The sequence below is a fragment of the Equus quagga genome, chromosome 14 (assembly GCF_021613505.1).
Source record: "Equus quagga isolate Etosha38 chromosome 14, UCLA_HA_Equagga_1.0, whole genome shotgun sequence".
In the NCBI taxonomy this organism is placed as follows: domain Eukaryota; kingdom Metazoa; phylum Chordata; class Mammalia; order Perissodactyla; family Equidae; genus Equus; species Equus quagga.
In genome coordinates, this window is record NC_060280.1 from 67245655 (window position 1) to 67261455 (window position 15801).

Genomic DNA, 15801 nt, shown 5'->3' on the forward strand with positions numbered 1-15801 from the left:
GCCACTGCTGGCCCAGCCCTAACGCATCCCCCACCTCCTGCCTGCAGGGGCTTTACCTAGGGGAAGTGGGCCTTAGGCAGTTCTCCCTCGGAGCAGTGCCTGCTGGGACGGCTCCAGGTGTTCTGGGGCCTTAAGTCCCCTCTACATCCACCTTGCCAGCAGAGGTGATAACATCCCATGATCCCACAGTCAGGGGCTAATTGCTACTGTCCAAACCCAGGCGCCTCCACCCCTCATTTGGGGTCACAGAAACTGCCGATGTTTTCCTCTTGGCTGATGCCCTCCCCCCCAACTCCCCACATGGAGCTGGTTAATGATGGGCTGTGGGGCTGGCGCCTGGCGCCTTGGGCGGGTGAGCACAGTGCGTGGGAGAGGAGGGGGCGCGGCAGCCTGGGAAAAGCCCCGAGAGGGAGCTGGAATGGGAGCCCAGGATCTTCCAGATGGGCTGGGCCGGCGCTGCTCCCCAGCAGCGTGGAGCCCCGGGGTGGTGGTGGCGGTGGGGGCTGCTTTGGCAAGTCCTGTCTGTCTCTGAAACCCAGCAGGACAGGTTGGGAGACAGGATGACTCAGGGAGCTGGGTTTTGCCTTCTCCCACCGAGGAGCAAGTGGCCAGAGACACCTGGACTGCTCTCCTGCAGGCCTGTTTGATGCTGGCTGCCCCAGCCCCAATGCCCAGGGCAGGGCTGGACCTGAGCAGCCTGTGACACCACCTCAGCATCCTAGGAACAGGAGCCTCTTGCGGGTCTGCCCCTCTCCGTTGCCAGCCTTCAGGCTCTATCTCTTGGTCCTTTCTGTGGTGCTCATCCTGTACCTGCCACCTCTCTTCTGGCCAAGCGGTGGGGAGGAAGCATACCTACTGGAAATTGGCAGAGGTGGGCTCTGGTCCCTACTACTTGGTCACTTTTTTCTGTATGGCCTTAGGTAGAGCAGGTCCCCTCTCTGGCCTCAGTTTCCTTTTCCATAAAATAAGCACGTTGGACCCCAGGACCCTGGAGGACTGTACTTTGAATGTCACCTGTCCAGCTCTCTCTCTGCCTTAGCTCTGCATCTTCCCTGGATCAGCCTCTGGAACTTCTCTACCACGTGGCTGCTCTACCTCTGTATACTGCCCAGCTCTTCCAGGAAGACCTCCCAGATTAAGTGGAATGCCAGGAAAATCCAGGCTGCACAGCAGCACAGCTGGGCGCACAGAGGTCTTCAACAGCCATACAATCCCGAGTGCAGCTGACCCGGCTCCTAAATGCCTTTGAATTCCTCTTTGTTCTCCATCCCACGGTCAGTTCAGCCCCTTCCCCGCCCCCACCTCCAGCAGAGTCTCACTTCCTTATTTTCTTAATACTCCTGGGCTGGGACTCTACCCCAGCTAAGTAAATCCAACCCCTTTCCTTTGAGCCTCAGCACCCACCATCTCATCCCTCCCACTGTCCCTCCCGCTGCCCAAGCCTTGTCCCTGGGGCAGGGCTCGTCTCCTGTAGAATAATGTCAAGTCAGCAGTCTCCCTCCTCCAACCCACTCCTCATGCTCTAAAATGTAAGTCATTCTCTACTTACATCCTCCCATGGCTTCCTGGAGCCCTTAGGAACAAGTCCAAAGTCCTTTTGGGCTCTGGACCTCATTTTGGGCATCCCCAGCCCCCTGACACCTCCTCTCCTGCTCTCCCTCCTGCCACATGGAACAATACCATCAATTCCCTGCCATGTTATTCCCTCCACTAAAAACATGTACCGCGTTACCTGCCCTGGTCCTCTTCATCCTTCCCCTATGACCTTAGACTTGACTTTTGAGGAGGAGGCTTCCTGGAGCCCCCCCCACCCCATGAGGAGGAGTTACTGTCCCCTGAGGACCCCAGGACCTGAGCATTCATCTGTCCTAGCACTTCCCCTGCTGAGGGGAAAGGCCGGGACTTTGTTCCAGTGCCTGGAACACAGTAAGCATAAGGCGGCCCCAAGTGATTGGTGGAAAAGGCTGTGAGCCAGCTGGGGTCCTGGGCCAGGGTTAGCCATTTCTCTGGTCTGACTGCAGCTTTCTGGAAATTGCACATCAGCCAAGGAGCGGGGCCTATGCAGGAGGACACAGCACGGTGTCAGCATGTAGGGCAGGAAGACAGATGCAAGAAGAGGCCTCCTACCTACAGAGGTCAGGGACTGAATCTTCCCCTTCTTGACTGAAACCAGGAAGCTACACCCCAAAAGAGTGAAGGTCTGCCTGACCTCTTGCCCACCCCCGACACCAACTCCCACTTTCTTCCCACTGGGTTCCTTTCCTCTGCCCTCTGCCCCAGTTCCTAGCACCCAACCCTGCTTCTTCCCTCACTCCAGACCACAAGGTGAAAAATCTTCTCACCCAAGCAAGCTGCGGCCCTCAGGCCCTGCTGCCAAGGTCTCAGCCCTACAAAGCCTGCTCATCCCCCAGCTCCACACCCCTCCCAATACAGTCTAGGTTTCTCCTGGCCTGGCCTTTTGAAGCCTCGAAGACCTGGACTACCTGGCTGGAAGGCCAGGATTCAGACAGGTCCCGCCTCTGCAGCAGACGCTGACTCTCCACGGCAGCGGCAGCGGAGGACACAGTCTCGCAGCAGACACACGCGGCAGCCTGGATTCCCCTCGGCAAGGGTGCATTTTTAATGACACATTTTGGGGAGCGTAGGCAACATCCTCCTTGGAAGGCTAGCGTGGGGGTGGAAGAGGCTGAGGGCTGCTGAGGGAGCAGAGGGAGAATTCCCTAGGCTGCCCCTGGGGAACCTTCTAAAAGCTCAGAATTGACACATGCATTGTCTCAGCCCTGTGGGTCCAAGCCGACGTTCACCACCTGTTTGGAAGTGGAGGACTCTCAATCTGCCTCTTACCAGGAGGGGCTGTCAGACCACCCCAGCGCCCAGCTGTGCTGATGCCCTGTCCAGCTCCTGGCAGCTGCCCGCACTGATGGCTGGGGGCACGGCCTGTGCGCGGAGGGGAAGGCAGTCAGGTGGGCGTATGCTGTCTGCTCCAGAGAAGACTCCTTCTCAGACGGAAGGGTTGGGTGGGAGAAGGATAGTGAAGGGGTTCAAAGGAATATGGTGGGGGTATATAAAGTAATTCACCCATGAGCACTGACTCTGCATTCAGATGGACCTGGGTTTGTATCTGCTACTGACTAGCTGGGTGACTGAGCAAGTTGCATCAACCTCTCTATGCCTCAGTTTTCTCAGGTGTAAAATGGGGACAACTATAGTACTATGTCCCAGGGTTGATCTGAGGATGAAAGGAGGTAATTCATGTATGCTCTTAGCACAGTGCTGGGCACACAGTCTTGGTTTCCATCCCAGCTCAACAGGCCACTTGTGATCTTCAGCAAGTCCCTAGGAGAAGGTCACTTTCCCAGAGCAAGGGGTTCTCAACTTGGCACTGTTGACATTGGGGGCCTGAAAATTCTGTTGTGGGACTGTCCTGTGCACTGCAGGATGTTTAGTAGCATCGCTGGCCTCTACCCGCTCCATGCCAGTAGCACCCCACCAGTTGTGACAAGCAATAACGTCACTAGACATTGCCCAATGTTCCCTGGGGGGTAACACAGCCTCCAGTTAAGACCACTGACCTAGAGGGAAGGGCTTAAAACTCAGGCATTGGTGCTGGAGTGTGTGATGGATGGACAGGGCAGACCGGAGCAAGCTGGGTGCAGGAGGGGAGTGGGGAACAGGGTTGGGGGCGCTCAGAGGGGACCTGTCCTCATCTGTCCTGGGGCAGAGGCCCAGAGGTGGCTCAGGGTGGGTGTGCAGAGCTTGTTCTCGGCGCTGGAGGAGGAGGGCAGTGACTTGTGTGTTTGGGGAAGACAGGTGGAGAGACCAGGAGGCCCCGGGAGTTTGGACCCGACTGTTGTTTGCTGTCAGAACACGGGTCACAGAGTAGCGAGCGTGTCCTCTGAGGACAGAAGCACATGGGGAACGGGGAGCCTGAGGAAGAGACACAGTCAAGGAGACACACAGTGGAAGTGACACTAGAACCCTTGGCCAGGGAGCAGGGCGGCGGCCAAGACGAGGGGGATGGCTGTGTTTCTAAGAGCAGAAACCAGGTCGGGCAGCGTCTTCTTTCGGCTGGTAAACTGCTATCATTTCGGAAGGATTTTCACCTCATTTGGTTCCTGCTTAAGTGAAATCCACAACATGTGTTCTCTGCATTAGTGGAGTGTTTGTGCTTAATTAGTGGCAAATTCTTTCATATTAAAGTCATTAAGTTTTGCCGTTTGCTCTTCTCACCCCGGGCCTGGCTCTCCTCTGTCTTTCCTTCTAGCGCGGGCAGCCTGATTGCAGCCACGCAGGTTGTTCCAGCCTCGCGGCCCCCGCAGACACAACACACACACACACACCACCCCCTCCCTGTGGCATTCGGACCCTACAGCACCAGCCCTTGGCCCGTCCCACCCTGGGCTGGTATTTGTCACTGCTAGCACCTCCGTCCACACCCTAGGCTCCTCCACGTGGGCTGGCAGCTCTGCCTCCTGCCCCATTACCTCCTGCCTCTGGGGGCTCCTCCTAGGCAAGGCTTTAGGGTCAGAACTCTTCCTGCCAGGAAGGCTCTAGGGCTAGAGTGGGAGGGACTGGCTGGCTTTCAGGGTGTGGGCTGGGGCACTGCTGCTGACTGGCCAATGAGAAAGCAACCCTACAGCTCAGGAGGCCATGTCCACACAGCCAACGAGGCAGCAGGACCAAGGCTCGACATGCACTGCTGGGGCAGTGTGGAGGGTCCCTGGAGGCAGGGGCACTGGGATGGGGCGGATGCTGCCTCTTGACCCTGCTGCTGCAGGAAGGTCTTCATCTCACCAGTGACCTCTGTGACTATGCTTTGTAGCCACAGCACAGCGGTGACTCTGGACTCTTGGACAGGGAGGGGACAGTGATCGGGGCCCAAGGCAATCTCTTCCCCTTCACCTGCTTCCGAAGCAGCTGAAGAGGGAGACGGTGGATGCCACAGGCACCAAAACTGCTGTTTCGTTTCCTGGCAGGACTCCCTGGCCAGGACCAAAAGAGAGATCCCGTAGTCCAATGGCGGCCTGAGGTTCATGCTGGACATGCTATTCCCAGGCAGGGCTGGAAGGCCTAGGTCTTCTGCTGACCCCGTTCACGGCACGGGTGACGCCAAACTGAACCCAGCTTTGGGGACTAGCTTCTGGGACGCAGGGCCAGGTGGGCTGCGGCTTTCTCTGCAGACTCTGCAGGGGGCATAGGGATGGGGTGCCGGGGGCCTGCACAAGGCGTTTCTCTGGAGCTGGACTCCTGCAGTGCAAGGGAGCAGCGATGCTGGCTGGAGATGGCAGCAGGACCTCCTCTCCTCGCACAGCCCCCGCTTGGTGAAGCTGGTTCCGGAATGTCTCAGTTGCCACAACCTGGTCCCAGACTCCAGCAGGTCAGCCTCCCTCTCTACTTCAGGGCTGTCTCCACCTGAAAATGCCTTCCTTGCCTCCGCTCTGCTCCTGGACCAGGGACTGCAGGCAGGAGGGTAGCAGTCTTTATCTGACCCATTCGCGACAGCATTAAACCTCTGTAATGGGCAGGAAACAGGGAGCAGGCCCAGGCTCGGGGTCACGTTTTCTCTGACTGACCTTCCTCAGCTAATGTTGCCCCAGAGCCTCCCCTAAAGGGTTTCTCACAGGGGCTGGTGGTGGGCAAGGAGAGCAGGCGCCCCCAGCTCCAGCAGACCAGGGCTTCGGGCCTGCCGGGGAGACAGGAGAGGCAAACCCTAGTCCTGTGCTCGCCTGGCTGACGGGAGAACCCAAACCCCAGGGAGGAGAGCCACCAGTGCCTCAGAAATTCAGGCTCCCATCTGGGTAGCATCTGAGTGGGGCCGGGGTGGACCGCATCACAGGAGGCAACAGAGGTGAGCTGAACTTAGGGAAAAGGGAGGTGAGAGTCTTTCAACGGTCCTTCAGTCACATTCAGAACCCAGCTCTCTTTCATACCCCCACACTGAACCTGCGCTGGCTCAGAGACCACCCCCAGCCCCGATTCTCTCCCCAGTCCAAGGCTCAAGTGAAAGGGAACATTTCTCCTCCTAATATAAGCAACAGATGCTGGATCCCTAACTTCTCTGCTAATAGTAGCCCTAGCTGTAACAGCCTCAACTCACTCTACCCACCTCCACGTTAACCCCGAATGGCATCCTCCCCAGTGTAAACCCCAATCCTAGCCCCAGCCCTGTCTCAATGTCAATGCCAACCTAGCCCACAAGACCTGAGTCATGACCTAACCCTGGTGCTAACCTCCTTCTGGTCTCAACCACAGAACGAAGCAGAAGCCGATGTGTGGCCTATGTCAGGACAGCGCTAACCTCACCTCACTCCAGCTCTGAATGCAGCCTCAGCTTTGGGGTGCCCCAGTAGGAAGGCAGTTATGGCTCACGGTTTTCTTTCTACCCAGTAGTGCACCCCCTTGGGCTGGTCAGAGAAAGGGGGGGTCTTCAAAGGGCCCTGACATGGCGTTGCAGGGAGAGGCCTGCTGAGCCAGAGGTCTCCCCCTGTGTGGTGGCTCTGCCTGACTGGGGGCACCGTGCTGCTATGCTTATCTTGCTCTCTCCCCACGCCACCCCATGGCACGGGCTTGTGGACACATCCAGGTCCCTAGAAACCCTCCTTGGGCTGTCCCTTGCCCCAGCGCCCAGGAGGCTGGAAGGGGTGGTGAGAGGGCTCACACTTTCCAGTTTATTCTGCTGCTAATTTCAGCCTCAGCGGTCATGAGCAGCAGGACCCATGAACAAGTTCCACCACCTCCTCGAAACCCAGGGTCTTCACCTATAAAATGGGCCTATGCACAGCCACCTCATTTGGCTGGAGTGAGGATGGAGTGAGGCCCCAGGGTCTCCTGGGCAACCTCCTTCTGGGCCTCACTGTTCTCCCAGCACTGGCTGTCATCCCCCTCCCTTCTCCTCTCTCTCCCCGCAGCACTGAAATCATCGTCCTCTTCTTGGCAAACGCTGAGAGGAGCAGGTCCATGACACTGTCACAGCCTGTCCTCTTCCTGTCCCGCCAGGCAGGGGTGGGTGGGGTGAGGGGACCCAAGAGGCAGGAGGTGAAAACCCCAAGCCTTGGTCACTTCCCCCCAGTCCTGCCCACTCTCCCAGTTTCACCTGCCACTGGCAGTGTCAGAGTTTCGAGTGCAGGGTCTTTCCCATCCTCCCCGCCCCTCCTCCCCGCCATCGCTCTGCCCAACACGAATCTATCAGGAGCCTCACCCAGTCCCGCTTCCAGCTCAGACTTGTTGGGGTTTCAGGAGTCACTGGGTAGGGGCGCGGCATGCCGGGACCTGCTGCTCGTCCTGCCTTGCAGAGAGAGCTAGCACGTAGGCAGCAGGGCACGGCGCCCAGCTGCAGGATGCAGCCCAGCCTCTGCGGCCACCTGCTTCCCTTCCCTTCCCCTCCCTCCCTCTGCTTCCCATTCCCATGCCTTCCTTGCCCTGCCCACCACACTGCCCAGAGCGGCCCCTGGAAGCCCAGCAGTGGCCCGTGGCAGGAGTGTGTGTGAGGGCGAACCCCCATGTTCTGCTGAGTCTGGGAAGGGTGTTATCTGCCACCTTCCACCACCCCAAGACTGGGCTCATCCCCTTAGCAGCAGAAACCCAGGGTCTCGCGTGCTCCCCTCCCACCCTAGGAGAGAAGGTACAAAAAGACGCTAGGCCCCTGACGCCGAATGGGCAAGAACAGTTAACATATGTATCTTACTTATCTTTGCCAGGCCCAGGTCTGAATGTTTATAGATATTAACTCACACAATCCTTTCAACAACTCTTGGAGTTGGTACCATTATTGTCTCCATCTTAGAGATGAGGAAACAGAGAGGTCAAGTAACCTCCCCAAGGTCACAGAGTCTACAAAACTGATTCGACAAGGGCAGTCTGGCTCCAGAGGCACCCACCACCTGCCTATGGCCTCCCTCTCTCCCTTTCCTGGAGAGATAAGTGGTCTGCACACACCCACTGTGCCCCAGAATTGTGGGAGAGGGTACACAAGACACATGGGACCCTGTCTGTCGGCAGCCGTGGTATCAGGGCTGGGAAGGGTTCTTTGTGGGGAGGGCAGACATCATTTCCCCTCCACCTCCCATCCTGGCTCTGGATGAGGCTGAGCCCCCCAAATCCACTCCTATTAGGACTGCAGGGCTCGCTGAGCCCAGGGCAGCCCCGGCCCAAGAATATTATTGGGCATTCCAAACACATAAATCTCCATTCTTCCCTGCTCCCTTTTCCTCCTGGTCCAGGAGTAAAGATACTTGACTTCCAGTCCAAACTGCCAATCTCTGGCTGTGGATCTTTATCTTTGTGCCCCTGGGATGCTCCACCCGTGAAGTGCTGGTGGTCACATCTTCTCCCATTGCCTCCGGGGGGTGGGAGGACCTGGTAAGCTGAAGGGCTAACGCATGGGAAGCTGCAAAGGGCTACTGATGGCTACCGTTGATTAAGCGCCTATGATGTGCCAGGCATCTACATACACATCTCACTTCATCTTCACCACCATCCCAGGAGGGAGTCCCCTCAGCCCAGGGCCCCGTCCTTTCCCAAGGCCCCAGCAATATAAGGTTCTATTATTCTTTTCCTTCTTGTTTTTCACCCCTGCTCCTCCCACACGGCATGCACTGCTCCCCTACCCCCAGGCCAGCTCTACCCACTCTGGGTTAGGAGCTGCCTGGAAGCCTAGGAAGTGGGCAGCAGGTACTCATCTTCATCCCCCTCCCTGAGCAGGGGACTAGGGGCCTGGAGGGGGTACTTTGGGGCCGGCCCAGCCCCCAAGGTGAGCAGGGAGCTCAGACACATCTCCTAGCCAGCTCCACCGCCGGGCTTCCCATCAGAGGCTGCTGGGATAGCATGCCAAATTAGCTTAATGAGCGAGGCCCCAGCTTTAATTGGTGCCCTCCGCTTTGCAGCCCCGTCTCCTGCTTTCATTTTTAATGCTGGGAAAGGGTGGGTTTCTTCCTCTCTGGCTCCTGTGCATTTTCACCCTGGCTAATGGTTCCTCGCTCAGAAAGGCCCCTACAACTGCTAATTGGGTTTAATTACTGGGGTAATTAATGATTCTATTGGAAAACTGAAATGTTGTGGGTGAATTCTGTGTATAAATAGATAGGAAAGTCAAAGGGACAGAATGAGACCCAGGGAGACACTGGGGCGGGAAGAAGGACTAGGCTGAGAATCCTTCAGCTGGCGGGTCCCTTACATGGGGACCATCTAGCCTAAGCTCCCCGTTTATACATGAGAAAACGAAGGTGCAGAGAAAAGCAACTCACCCAAGGTTGCCAAGAAGGTGGTGGCGATGGGGAAGGAGGAGCTGGCAGCACTGGGCCGTGGAAGAAAGGGGTGGGAAGGTGTGACTTTGCCTGGCTGGCTCAGTCATGTGATGATGGACCCAAGAGCACCTGGGGAATGGTTATCAGTCAGACACTAGCCCACAGACAAGGCCTGTGGTTATTTCTCTTGCTGTGGTTACACAGGCCCAGCTGATAAGCAGATGAGGCCAGGAGGCAGCCAGGTGTACACAGAGAGCATGGTGGGTGAGACATGGAAAGAAGGCCACCACCTCCAGCTGTGACCTCTCACCTCTCTTGTCCATACGGAAAAGGCAGACCAGGTGTCTCTTAAGGTATCTCCTGTATCTTTCCCGCTTAGCTCATACCCACCAGCCTCAGCTGATGCGGAGGGGAGGGGGCGAGGTGGGTAAGACATTCGCCCCTTGAACTCCATGGTGACCTCTAAGTTTTGTACTATTCTGGGGAGGCAGGAGACAGGGGGAAGGAATATGAGATGAGAAGGGGGTGGGAGAGGACTGGTGAATATCTGGTCTACTCTAGGGTTGGCCCACATGCCCCCATGGCCTTGACGATGCCTTCACGCTGAGGGCCCCGAATCCACGTGTCTAGTTGCCAACAGGGCATCTCGCCCTCCACGTGCCCACACTGAACTCTTCTCTCTCAGCTGCTCCCTCACCCCCGTCCCTCCCAGGGTTTTGCCACATCAGTCACTTCATTATATCCATTTGACTCTCCTTCCCCTGATTTCCAGAATACAGCCCTTGAACTCCCAAGGCTTCCTGCAGCTCCACTGGGAGTTTAGGGCCCCACCATTTCTTATCTGGAATCCTGGCACCAATAACACTAATAACAAATAGTGAACCTTTAATGAGCACTCATTATCTAAGAGGCATTTTTAGGTAATGGATCTCATTTCATCCCCACAAAAATCCTCCATGAGAGATCCTACTGTTAATGGTGGGAAACTGAGGCTCAGGCTGGTGAAGTGGTCTGTTGAAGCCACAGTGCCAGCAGGTAGATATGAAGATAAATCAGATCTTGTCACACAGGTCCCAGCTCTCTGATGGTCTTGGGGTAAATCTGAGCTGCTTATCAGACGTCACAATCTGTCCCTGCCTGTCTTCCCAGCTTCTTCTTCCGTCTCTCCCATGTCCCCACCCTCCACACCAGCCCCTGTGGAAAACTCCTACCCACATCCAACATTCAGGTCCCACATTGCAACCAGCTCTCCCCAGAGCACAGTGCTGGGCTCTGCCAGGGGACTCGTCATCTCTGAGGCCCCAGCGCCTGGCAATGGTAGGACCTGGATCCGTCTTTGCTCAATGAACTGCGAGCTAGGCCGGAGAGTCAAATCTCAGAGAACAGACTCGGGGACATGGGACTGTCGGCTTCTCCAGTCACCGAGATCTTTTAATCAAGACTTCTTAGGAAGCTCGTGATCAAAGGACGACCAGACTCCCTGGAGAACGTCATGATTATTTGTAAAAAGGACGAATTCTCTATAGGAAAGAGGCCGAGAGGCCCCTTACATGGGAGGTGCATCCAATTCTAGCCCCAGTGGGAGATGAGATACCCTCCTTCCTTTACTACCCAGTCCAGCCTGCCAGCGCTAATCCCATCCCTCTGCAGGTGCAGCCCCATTTACCCTGATGATCCTAGATTCTAGAATGATCTAAAGGAAGGTGCCGCCCATTTTGTAGATGTTGAAATTGAGACCCAGAAGGGTGAGGTGACTTACTTGAGGCGATAGAAGAAAGGAACTGAAAAGCCAAGGAGAGAATCCAAGTCTCTCGACCTTCTTTTGCATTCCTGGTCCAAAGGGAAGAGGAAGAGGGATGCGGTAGAAACAGCCCCTGGGTGAGTGAAGGCTTCTGGGTAGGCGTCTTTGGAGGGCAGGATGGCATCCTGTGCCCAGTGCTCAGAGACCCAGGCTGGCCTAGTCAAGGTGAAGACGGGCAGCACCCTTCTTCTCTACTCCCCCTGCACACTAGGCCTTAGCTGCCCCAGGCTGGGCCCCTTGTGGGCGCAATCAGGAGGTGCTCCGGAGTTCACCCCCACCTGGCCCCTTGGGGTAGGGGTGGTGGAGGGAGGGAAGCCTGAAGAAGCAGGTCAGAGCAAACCCTTCCCATGTGCCCCACCCCCAATGAGAGCGGGCAGAGCTGGAGCCTGTAGGACCAGAACCCAGGCGCCCTGTCCTGACACGTCCCAGAGATCTGCTTGAGTGGGAAGTGAGAGGGTGAGTCAGGGCTGGGGCGGGGGAGTGCAGAGGAGGACAGAGAGGGATGGGCAGGGGGCTAGGAGGTCTTTCCCCCCTCAGAGGACATGGGGACCAGGGCTGGCAGGAACCAGGGAAAGGGTGGGTTCCCAGGGTGGGAGGGAAACAGTGTTGGCTCAGCGGGTCTTTGGCCCAAGGCCCCAGCCTCCTTGGTTACAGGCTCAGACAGGTCCTGGAAGCAGGCTGCTGGCTGCAGATAGGGGCAAGGTGGGAAGCGGCAGCCAGCCTCCTTTGTCTAGGGAAGAACCACGCTGAGGCCCGATAATAGTCAGATGGCTGCACCACTTCACCCTGACAACGAGCGACAATCAACAGGAGATCTGGCGGGGCAGAAGCGGGGGAGCTGCCTTTATCTCCCATCTCACAGCCCCCTCCCTGCCTCCCATCAGGCCTGACAACTTGGGTGCTGCCCACCGCAGGTAGAGGCCGCCCGGGAGGGGAAGGCCCTTTCGCCCACAGTGGATGTTGGGGTGGGGAGGCTGGGGTGAGGATTAGGGTGGAGAGATGCTTTGAACCCAAGACAGACTGGTGGGACCTGGTTCTTGACTCACGGCAGAGAAAGGGGGGATGGCCAGGGCCTGTGCTTTATTTTTTTTTCTTTTATGAGATGTGAACTCAAGCAATTAAAAATATGCATTTTATTTTACACAATCTGCCCCGCTGTGTCTCTTCATCTTTGCTCTAGCCCTGGTCCCATCAGAATGGTGGGCATTTCGCAGCAACTTTTCATCTTCAAAGTGATTAGACAGATTGAGTGTGTCCCTAATTTTTACACAGTTCATCTCCCTCCGTTGTAGGCCCCTCATCCCTAAAAATAAATACTGGTGGATGGCATTCGTGCTTCCTGTCCCCTAGAATTCTAGCAGCAAGTGATTTTATTTCTACCAATATTGATAGAACACCTCCTATGTACCAGGCACTGGGAAGTGTTTCCCATTTAGGATCCCATATCATTTCCACTTCCATCCTGTAGAGTAAATATTGATATTCCCATTTACAGAGGAGGAAACTGAGGCCCAATGGTTGAGGAATTCACCAAGGTGCAGAGCTAAAAAGCCGCGGGTCCAGAACTTGAGCTGCTGTCTCCTGGCTTCTGTGCACTGTACTCGCTTTCAGAATGAGAGCTCCCTCTGTTTTTCTGTCTGCTCAGTTAGAACCTCTCCCCCAAGGCCAGATTCCAGCTTTCCAGGAGGGTGCTGCCTAACTCTCCGGCGGACATTCATAGGTTCAGATTTGCTGAAGGGAACAGGATGGATTTCCCCAGAGGACAGCGTGGGCACCAGAGGCCGAAGCCCTCAGTGACCTACCCGTCCGGGTCTCCTCCTGGCCCCGTTCTGGGAGCAGGGAAGGGAAAGGGAGCAAAGATTGGGGTTTAGGGGTGGCTAAGCTCTCACTGTGGAGCCAACTGGTGCTCAGACAGGTAAATGGGGCCACACCTGCCCAGGCCCAGGCGCTGCCCTGCCCGACATGCCACCCCAGGCGCCAGTTGGCAAGGGCTCCCAAGTGGACTTGGGCAAGGAAGCACGCCCTTGGGAAGGCGACATCCCTGCCTGACCCCGCGGCCATGTGGCAGCAGCAGAGGTCAGTCAGACCCAGCCAGAGCTGGGGCCTGGGCTCTGACCTGCACACCAGAGGTTAAAGCGAGGGGCTGTCATACACTAACTACCCTCTGCCTCTGACAAGGTTTTACCCCAAACAACTCCACTCGGGTGACTAAATAAATCACTTCTCCTTCTTTTAAGGTCTCCATAGCAGGAGATCCCACCATCTCCCCTAGGAAATGGCGAAATGTTCTACACCCTTCACTGACGGAGATGTTCTTCCTGAGGTCTGTCCTCCATTCCCCTCGCTGCGATGGAAGCACACTCTGTTCTGTGGGGTGCCAGGGCCTGTGGGTTCAGGTGCCAGAGCTGGAGATCAGGCAGGGCCTCCTCTGAAGGAGGGACCAGGAGGGTAGGGAGGGGCTTGGGTGGCAGACAGACCGGGGCTGAGCTCTTCCACTCACTGGCAGTGAGCCTCAGTTTCTCCATCTGTAAAATGGGCTTAATAATCACAAAATGGCTATAAGGATTCAATAAAATAATATATGTACATGGTAAGTGTGACATAGAGTAATTGCTCATGAGGTAGCAGCTGGTATGTAGATTCCTTGGGGACACGAACAGAGCCAGCTAGCTGAGACTATGCCTCAGACCAAAGTGGGCTCCAGGCCTTCCCCAAAGGTCAAGGCTACTCTCATTTGTCTGGATTCTAGAAGCTTCCCTGTGCCCTCCTGCAGAAGAATGGGCAGCCTCGAAGCTCCACAACAGGTCTCAGATGCTCAATTGCACCCCCCTCCCCAACCCCCAATCAGCATCCTCACTCTGGCCTATGGTGCCTGGCCTGGTCCTAGAGTCCTGTGGCAAGCCGCCCAGGGACCCAGGAGAGCTCGGCAAAGTGCTGGGTGTGCTCCCTGCAGAGGGTCAGGGGCAGTGCCCTGTGTCTCTACCAGCTGGCCTCCTGGTGGGTGCCCACACAGACCTGCATTCACACTGTGGGCCGAGGATGCAGAGAAAAGGACCAGAGGTGTCAGAGGCTTGACATGGGCTGAGGGGCTTCCCCCAACCTCCTTCCACAGCTCCAGGAGTCTAAGAAAGTTTCTGAGCGTCCTTGAGGGAACTCTGGGAGTCTTTCCCACGTCAGGCCAGCAGATGCCAACACTGCCAGCTCCTCCCTCTCCCCTCGTCCTTCTCCCCACCACCCGGGGCTACCCACGCCCTGCTCTGTCAGTGCCCAGCCCCGAGTCCTGGAGAGCAGAGGCCCCCATCCCAGCCGCCTGCCACACCCCTGCACTCTGGCACCCCAGACAAGCAGGCGTGGCCAGGCCTCTGGGCCTGGCTGGAGTCACAGGATGGCTGGGAGGGCCCCATCCCGACATCTCTCTCTGCTCCCTTGTCCCCCACAAATGTGTGAGGGAGAGTGGCCGGAGCCTGGGGTAGGGCCTTGTGAAAGACACTGGCCACATTCACTGGGCACTGGCTGCCCTGGCTCCTAAGTCCTCAGCACGACCTTCCAGAGCCAGCTGAGGAAACCAAGGCTCAGAGGCACTCAGGACTGCCAAAGTCAGTTAGCGGTCGAGTCAGGACAAAAACCCAGGTCTGCTCGCTGGCTCTCCCCTCTTCTCCAAGGCCTCTGGAATGAGGAGACTGCTTCTCAGGTCCATGACGACAGGAAAGCCCAGAGCTTCTCTGGGTCTTGGTCCCTGCTCTGTACAGTGGGAATCACAACCACTACCACGCCTACACTTGCAGGTTTGTTGGGGACATCAAATGAGACAAGCTTTGAAAAGAGAACTCTGTTACCTGCAAGGAGGTGCCCAGCTACTACCACTTTGGGATTTGAGGTCATGGAACAGGACCGCATGCTCCCGAGGGGTGAAGCCCCTCCTGAGAGCTTTGCCAGGAGGCCTGGAGAGGGTGGGGGTAGTGGTCTTGGACCTGGGCTTTGTAGTCTGGCCCCACTGGGCATATGTCCCGCACCCCAGGGACATTGCATTGTCTGGCTGCTACCCGCCCCTCAGCCTGTTCTTGGCTCTGAGGGTCCCTGATGTGACAAATACATTTTATGATGTCATTTGCTAAGCACTAACACCTAGCTCACGAAAGGGGCCTGGGCTGGAGTCAGGAGACCCAGGTTCTGATGCTGCTGCAGCCGTGAGCCAGTGAGGGGCGGGACTTTCTCCTCCTGGGCCTCAGTGCCCTCATTTAAAATACAGGAGCTGGTCAGCTGACGCTTCCTGCACGTTCCCTCTGGCCTGGCCTGTCTGGGAGTCTCTGCAGCCAGCCCCAGACAGGCTCCAGGTGCAGAAGGCAACAAGCTCCTGGGCTCAGGGTGACACTGCAGGGTGGCAGAAATGGAACCTTGAGGATTCCATCACAGCATGGCAGGATAGAGAGCAGATTTTGCAGCTCTCTGAGGCGTTGCAAACAGGGCGTGGCCGATTCCCCAGGCCTTCCCATGTGCCTGGTGCAGAGGCATTTCTCAGAGCTGGTTCTTGTCAGAAAGGGCAGAGCCGAGTCCTGTTTTGGGAGGGGGCGGGTGCTTGGGGAAAGGCACCAACTCTACAAAACGAATCCAGGCTCTTGCCTAACCCAAGGGGCAGCCTGTAGAAGCTTTGGTAGCTGGAGGAGGCTCCCGGGTTGGAGACCTTGAACTCACAGCCAGGAAGTGAGGTGTCTGTTAGTAAGTGAGACTCCGGCAGTGAGTCAGGTCTCTGCAGAGCCC

General features: G+C 56.8%; 1 protein-coding gene across 2 annotated transcripts in view; it reads right to left on the reverse strand.

Annotated features, from left to right (window-relative positions):
* NECTIN1 (nectin cell adhesion molecule 1) overlaps positions 1-15801 on the reverse strand; it is a 66541-nt gene that overhangs the window by 23670 nt on the left and 27070 nt on the right. Inside the window, exon 1 of one of the 2 annotated variants that reach the window (XM_046684898.1) lies at positions 11002-11321. The exons of the other annotated variant lie outside the window; for it this stretch is intronic. Coding sequence (XP_046540854.1) covers positions 11002-11167 — 166 coding nt within the window. The 5' untranslated portion in view covers positions 11168-11321. Of the gene's footprint in view, positions 1-11001; positions 11322-15801 lie in introns of those variants that run through there. 2 annotated transcript variants of the gene reach the window in all.